This window comes from Nannobrachium achirus (genome assembly GCF_963921795.1).
Source record: "Nannobrachium achirus genome assembly, chromosome: 23".
Classification (NCBI taxonomy): domain Eukaryota; kingdom Metazoa; phylum Chordata; class Actinopteri; order Myctophiformes; family Myctophidae; genus Nannobrachium; species Nannobrachium achirus.
In genome coordinates, this window is record NC_137830.1 from 1679635 (window position 1) to 1687941 (window position 8307).

An 8307-nucleotide genomic window follows, 5' to 3' on the forward strand; every position below is an offset into this window, starting at 1 on the left:
CCCAGGGCAAATTCCCCCCTAATCTCCCCTCCCCCCTCCGCCATAGGTGCCATTCATAACTAGAGTGGTAGAGAGAGAGAGAGACAGACAGACAGACAGACAGACAGACAGACAGACAGACAGACAGACAGACAGACAGACAGACAGAAGCAACAGATGCCCCAAATTGTAACTTTTTAGGAATGTAAAAATATAAATAATATGTTTTGTTCCAATGGATGAAATGCAGTTATTATTTAGACTCAAGCTGTTTTTAATACTTTTTATTGGTTACATATGTATGAAACGTGCACGCACACGCACACACACACACACACACACACACACACACACACACACACACACACACACACACACACACACACACACACACACACACACACACACACACTGTGTGCGGTCCCCTCCTCCCCCAGTGCAAGGCAGCAGGGGATTGTGGGTAGATTTGATTTGATTTGGTGGTGTGTGTGTGTGTGTGTGTGTGTGTGTGTGTGTGTGTGTGTGTGTGTGTGTGTGTGTGTGTGTGTGTGTGTGTAGTGTGTAGGCCATCATATATATGTATTTTTCTCCTTGCCTCTTAATTATAGTGTAGATTAATAATGTAATGTATTTTATTTGATTCATTAACAATGTAATTATTACCTCACTGTTGAGGATTCTATTTTGTCTTTGAGTGGTGCTAAGCTCCAACATCTGTCTCTGTCCGGTCCTCAAAAAACCTCCTGTACCCCAAAATGTGTCTGAAGCCTGGCCTTCCTGGCATAAAGGCCTCTCTTTATGTTGGTTTGTTTACTGTTGAGAGAGAAAAAATGTTGCACATTAAGCTAATCATCTGGGGACGCCCCAATATAATTGGGGGGTCGTGTGTGATGTGGTGATGTCATCAAACGATAAGGTCGACTTCAACTCAACTTTTTACTGAGTCGAGTCGACTTGCAAAAATCACAAGTCGTTAATGCCCTAACGGCTTCATGGTTGTGGACGCTACCAAACACTTCAATTGAAATCCATATCGTTTTTTCCGTTATCGCGCCCAAGGACCTTGGGAAAGGACCTTACATCAAGGACCTTACATCAGGCCTACATCTGGTCTACATCTGGTCTACATCTGGCCTACATCTGGCCTACAGCTGGCCTACATCTGGTCTACATATGGCCTACATCTGGCCTAAATCTGGTCTACATCTGGTCTACATATGGTCTACATCTGGTCTACATCTGGCCTACATCTGGCCTACATCTGGCTTACATCTGGTCTACATCTGGTCTACATATGGCCTACATCTGGCCTATATCTGGTCTACATCTGGTCTACATATGGTCTACATCTGGTCTATATCTGGTCTACATCTGGCCTACATCTGGCCTACATCTGGTCTACATCTTGTCTACATATGGCCTACATCTGGTCTACATCTGGCCTACATCTGGCCTACATATGATATGGCCTACATCTGATCTACATCTGGCCTACATCTGGCCTACATCTGGCCTACATCAGTTTATATACAGCCAGGGTTCTTGGTGTATCTATGTCTTTTTGCATTAATATTTCTATGTACTGATGTATTACCTTGCTTATTGTAAATCACTGGATTAAGAGTGTCTGATAAATGTCTAAATTATAAATTTTATCGTTTTGCCACCGGCCAGGTTGCTGGCAATGGCTTCCCGTAATATCTGTCACACACACACACACACACACACACACACACACACACACACACACACACACACACACACACACACACACACACACACACACACACACACACACACCAGCTGTTCACAACAATTCCGAAGGCGTGTGGCTCTATATGTGCTATACGATGTGAGTGGTAGAGAGAGGTTCACTTCCTTTCTCTCTCTCTCTCTCTCTCTCTCTCTCTCTCTCTCCCCACTATCAAAGAGCTCAGCTGTTCCATACCGGTCTTAGAGACATTTCCTGTGTGTGTGTGTGTGTGTGTGTGTGTGTGTGTGTGTGTGGTGTGTGTGGTGTGTGTGGTGTGTGTGGTGTGTGTGTGTGTGTGTGTGTGTGTGTGTGTGTGTGTGTGTGTGTGTGTGTGTGCGCACGTGTGTGTGTGCGTGCGTGCGTGAATACAGCACAATCTGAGCTTTGTTTTGGACCCCTCATCACTGATAGAAAGAAAGTGTGGTTGCCTTAAGTATAATTGACTGGACTGCCGAATTGTCATTGAACTCAATGGACTTACTATTTATAGCCGGGATTGTTTATCTAGAATCTAGAATAAAGAATAAAGCTGCACTAGAACTATAATATGTTGCCCTCTAGGCCAGGGGTTCCCAAACATTTGGGGCTCAGGGCACCCCTAGAAATGTATCTTTCATCCGAGGCACCCCTACTTTATATTCATAATTTTCACTCCCAGCACCTCGTATTTATAGCATATTTTAGTGATTACGTTTCAAGGATATCGTTGAGATAACAGCCATTTTGGTTAGAACTGACTGAAAATAACATTGTACTTTAAAATGATACTAAATATATGTTTCAAGTGCCCAAATAAATTCCAAATATTATCAAATTATCTCGCAGCACCCCTGGACTGCCGTCACGGCACCCCAGGGTGCCCCGTCACCCACTTTGAAAACTCCCGCTCTAGGCAACCACACTAATAATGATGATGATGATGATGATGATGATGATGATCCATTGTTTTCTTTTTTCAGCCACAGCAAGTTGTCCAGAAAGAACCTGCTCAGGTCAGTGAATTCATATTAATCAATAGAAATGACTCAGAACCAATAGACATGGTTTAAATTCAATAGAAATGACTTGGAAATGATTCAAATTCAATAGAAATGACTTGGAAATGATTCGAATTCAATAGAAATGACTTGGAAATGATTTAAATTAAATAGCAATGACTTGGAAATGATTCAAATTCAATAGAAATGACTTGGACATGATTCAAATTCAATAGAAATGACTTGGAAATGATTCAAATTCAATAGAAATGACTTGGAAATGATTCAAATTCAATAGAAATGACTTGGAAATGATTCAAATTCAATAGAAATGACTTTGAAATGATTTAAATTCAATAGAAATTACTTGGAAATGATTCAAATTCAATAGAAATGACTTGGAAATGATTCAAATTCAATAGAAATTACTTGGAAATGATTCAAATTCAATAGAAATGACTTGGAAATGATTTAAATTCAATAGAAATGACTTCAGGTCCTCTGACCTGCGCGGCAGTAGTGAGTTGGCACCTTGATGGCGACAACAAATAGTGAAAAACTAGAAGAAATGGAGTCTCCATCCGGTGAAATATTTTTCATTTCGCCCTAGAAATGTATTTTAATCTTGTGGTGGGGGGCTCAGACTGCGTCCACTAAGTAGAATAAGCTTTCAACTGTCCACTGATACGTTTGGTTTGGTGAGGGGCCAAACAGTTTTTTTGTTGTTTTCGGACCAGACGACTTTCTGGATTTGCCAAGGAATACGGAGGTAGAGGAACATAGCGTTAGGGAGAACTCCACTGACACTAATGGACCAGAGCTATTCCTGCTACTTCCAGTGCCTTATGACACTAGATTCCAATTGGTTGAGAAAGAGCTGTATTGTGATGTCACGTCAGGCTTGACCAATCCTTGAATCCACTACAGTCATCCCGTCAGAAATTAGAAAATTGCTGAAACTCTCGATTCTGCAATTTCCTCCATTCTATGTCATGGATAAATCTATTGGTTGATTGAAGAATTTATTGTCAGGTTTTATAGGAAAAGGTACAGTTTCATGACAGTACAGTTCACTGGCACAAGGTCAACTAAAAGGAGATCCTAGAAAGCCTTACAGCTTATTTACACTGGAACCACTTCATGTATCTCATATAACATTGAATGACAGACGGATAGAACACAGTGCTATGCATAGGATAACATCAATAACAAATGGGGAAAAAGGCAGTCACAAAGAAGAAAAAATAAACTAAAAGGTAGATATTTACAGTGGGAAAAGGGGAGGTAAAATGGGCTTAGTCTATTTACAAGTTTCGAGTAGCAGCCGTCTGTAGGTGACTTTTCAGACCGATTTTTGAATAGATTTCATAATTCATGTCATGTCATGGAGAAATAAAATACTATTTTCCCCACATGGTCGTACACATAAAGTCATGTATTGGAGCTAGGCAGCCCCCCCCCCCCCCCCCCCCCCGTTCAATAGAGCAGACCACTACTCAGTGTGAATGCATAACCCACCTCTCATTTGTTGCTATGGGAACCAAGCACACAGGATGAGAGGGGGGGGGGGGGATCTGTGTGTGTGTGTGTGCGTGTGTGTGTGTGTGTGTGTGTGTGTGTGTGTGCGTGCGTGCGTGCGTGCGTGCGTGCGTGCGTGCGTGCGTGTGTGTGTGTGTGTGTGTGTGTGTGTGTGTGTGTGTGTGTGTGAATGTATAGTTCTTTAAACAGACATGGTGATGAAGCATTGTTGATATAAACATTGTTTATGCTCTTTAAAGTTTAGCTCAGCTCTTCAGGGGCTGACAGGAGAGAACCATACATCCAGTCTGAATTAGGGATGGAGCTCATTAATGTTTATTGATAATGAGCACCTTATCGATCCTGCTTATTGATCCAGGCTTTTATCCAGACCACTGTTGAGCATGTTCTAATGTTTTGTGGAAAGACGTGAGACGACAAATTCTGAACAGAACTGGTATATTTTTTTATTGGCCAGTTGTTGTGACTGTGAGTGAAGATGACAAGTGACAAAAGTAACAAATATTATCATTAAATATCATTAAAACAATCATTCATTAGTGTGCAATAAGTGGTAAATGGCTTTATATTATGAATAGTACTGTAATAGTTAATTGATCGCCTCTTGTCTGGATTGTTTAAACATGACATCATGGGCCGCTATGCTCGATAACATGCTTGATAAGCCTAAAGCTTATTGATACCTGGTAATCAATATATTTGTTATACAGTTTCGAGCTCCATCCCTAGTCGGAATCTCACCGTTTTTCCTCGTTTGTCCGAATTACCGCAGTGTTTGGTGCGACTGCGCAGCCGTGCCGTTTGGCGTGTATTGCAAGGTACTGTTTCAGCTGCGCAGTCGCACCGACATTGTGGTAATTTTGGTAAAGGAGGAAAAGCGGCGAGACACACAAAACTGGATTAAAACACTTCTTTATTTAAGCAACATTACACCAGAGGGTTTGTACTGTTGCTGCAGGAACGAACCAAAGGTGTGTTCCGTAGACAGCGCAGAAGTGTGAACTTGTAGATCTGCTATATCTGCTATACTCCCAGCTTTTGGCCAAGCTCCGCAGGACACATTGTGATTGGCCAGCGGGACACTTGATGAAATTAACTAAAAAATACCAGAGGGGGCTCAAGAACCACCAGAGTAATGTAATGTAATGTAATGTAATCTAATGTAATGTAATCTAATCCAGATGTAATCTCTTCTACAGGAGGAGGATGATGAGATGGAGGATTCTCCAGAGGAGGACTAGCGCCCCCCAGAGGACACACCACGCCTCTACCTCACAACCAGCTGTCAAAAAAAAGACTGTTGACCACTCATTGACCTTTGGGCCTTGTTTTTACAACCTTTTAGTTTTATTTTATTTGTTATTCTTGTTTTTACAACGGTTTAGTTTTATTTTTTATTTTTTCCACTCTGGCTTTGATTTCCTGATTCTTATTATTCTTTCTTTCTTTCTTTCTTTCTTTCTTTCTTTCTTTCTTTCTTTCGTTGATATTGTTTTGGGAGTCTCTTTATACTTGGAGTTAAAGGAGTAGTTCACCCCCCAAAAAAAGAATAATTTTTTATCAGTTGCACATCGCCCCATGAAGCCATGAATTCAAGTTGCTTTTTGTTTCGTTTTTTCTCATTCCTGAGAGGATAGTTTGGTGACTGAGGCGCTGTTCACACGACACTGTTTTCTAGAGAAATGTCAGATATTATGCCCTCCAACAACGGCGTTATCGGAGGTTTGAAACCTCCTTTCAGGGTGGAAATCGTTGAAGACACCCCTCCTCGCGTCTCCATGTGAACAGGAACTGTTTATTTAGACGTCTAATATACATCTAAATGCTAGTCTAAAATGTGTCTAAAATTGGTCAAGTTTTTAGACGTTTAAGCTCAGATTAGACATTGATTAGACATCTAATCGATCATCTAAATATAGCCGATGAAATAACGTCTGATCAACGTCTAGTCTAAGCTTAGACAGAGGACTATAGACCCTATTCACGCCCCGCCTACTCAGCAAATTTCTCAGCAACTTCCTGGCTTATTGCTCTCATGCAAATCGTGTGATGTCATGGCTCACGAGCAGACTACATGCAGCCACATTACCATGGTGAATGTAAGCAAGGAAGTACGTCGGCGTCACTCGTCTATCTGTGTGTGCTTCACCGCCACCTAGAGACATGGCATGCACATTACATCATTTTCAATGCTGGTGCGTTTCCATGTAGAAGCAGAACAACAGAATAACAAGTGAGAACACAATGACATTAGCTTTTTGTAAACGCTGTTGGAGTAAACGTGGTCTGAGTCGTCTGTCGGTAGAGTCAGTCTAAGACTCTCTGAGTTCCCTACCGGAGAGAACTGAACACCGCTCTTCAAATCATCCTCTCAGGAATGCTTACAAAACAAAAACATCTCCATGAGTTCCAGGCTTCACATATGGGCTGTGTCATTTGCAACCGTAGGCCGCATTTAGTGTAAAAACCTGCAGATCATGTCTGTCCGTCCATCCGTGCGTCACACCTCGTGTCACGCTCCATATATGGAGCTGGCCAGTACCTCTACATCTGACCTCACGGACGCCTCATGGCACGCTTCATACATAGCCAAGACATCTCCATATATGGAGCTGGCCAATACCTCTACATCAGACGTCACGGATGCCTTATGTCACGCTTCATACATAGCCAAGTCATCTCCATATATGGAGCTGGCCAATACCTCTACATCTGACCTCACGGATATCATCATATATGGATATAGCTGACCTGTTCTGACATCACAATGACGACTGGACCATGAGCCAGATTAATATTTTAACTCCTGTATTGTAAATCCATACAAATCCAGTCATGGATTTATTGACGTGCATGGACTGGGGTCTGTATGTTGGTATTAGGCTGTGTAATTGAGTACCTGAGACGAAAAACAGTCCATATTTAAAAAAAATGTAATATTCTTTTGTTGATTTACCAGACTGTAAACCACCAACTAGAAGTTTTTAATCAGTAATATATTTAACATATAACATTGACATAATATAATACTTATGGAAAGTGTAGAAAGTATATCTCCAACAGTTTGTGGAACAACAGTATAAGTCCGTACAAGCAATATTCAGCAGACAAAGGGAGCAGATGACATTAAAACAGACAATTGAACAAAATGAGGGGGAAGTGCGTTAACAATTTAACTGATTAAAAATGACTAGTTTGTGGTTTACAGTCTGGTAAATCCAAACATATATATATAAAAAAAAAATGAAATATGGACTTAGACTGTTATTCGTCTCAGGTACTCAATTGACAGAGAAATAAGTCATGTTTTGGGGGGTGAACTACCCCTTGAACGGGGTCTCAGAATGCCCCGCCCCCCTCCCCCCCAGGAAGGGGAGTGTTCGGCACCACAGTTTTTTTATAAACTGCTGTAAGGGTGACATGCACAACCATGTGCACACCAACACTCTCACACACACACACAACAGACCGTTAATCCACTCGTTGCATTATGTGCTTAGTTTTCTATTTTAGTTTTCTTCCTTCATCTCGTTTTACGCAACATAGCTTTAAAAATAACATGGATTCCATCACACAAACACCACATCAGCTAAGTTGCACACACACGCACACACGCACATGCCTCAGTCTGCCTTTTTTTTTTACAAAACCGACCTCGCACACGCCTTCGACGCTGTCGACCACAAATCGAACGTTACCTCAAACGAAAATGTTACCGTAATCGAACGTTTACGTTACCTCATGTAAACACAACAGATACCTGCTCCGCTACGGAGCCTCGCCTTGCACTGTAACCCCCAGGGAACCGCCTAGGGGGCGCCGTCTGCACAGAAAGGGTTTTCTCTCTTTTCTACGTGTTGTTTCAGCGAGGCTGTCAGGGCTAATAACGCGTTGTTTCAGCTTGGCCATAGCATACGAGCGGGAGTGGGGAGCGGAGCGCTATGCTGCGATTTTCATCGAAGTACGGCGTGGTTTTATATACGTTATAATACCAACCAGATTTGAAATGCAAGTCAGACAGATTTTGGCTGAATCAATGGACCACATTGATTGCCTCGA

At 41.8% G+C, this 8307-nt stretch overlaps 1 protein-coding gene across 1 annotated transcript in view; it reads left to right on the forward strand.

Moving 5' to 3' along the window:
• Window positions 1–5673, forward strand: part of hmga2 (high mobility group AT-hook 2) — a gene marked incomplete at its 5' end in the record, with an annotated part of 24328 nt that extends 18655 nt beyond the window's left edge. Inside the window, 2 exons of the mRNA XM_080753899.1 lie at window positions 2692–2724; window positions 5448–5673. Coding sequence (XP_080610025.1) covers window positions 2692–2724; window positions 5448–5489 — 75 coding nt within the window. The 3' untranslated portion in view covers window positions 5490–5673. The remainder of the gene's footprint in view (window positions 1–2691; window positions 2725–5447) is intronic.
• Between the last annotated feature and the right edge of the window lie 2634 nt (window positions 5674–8307).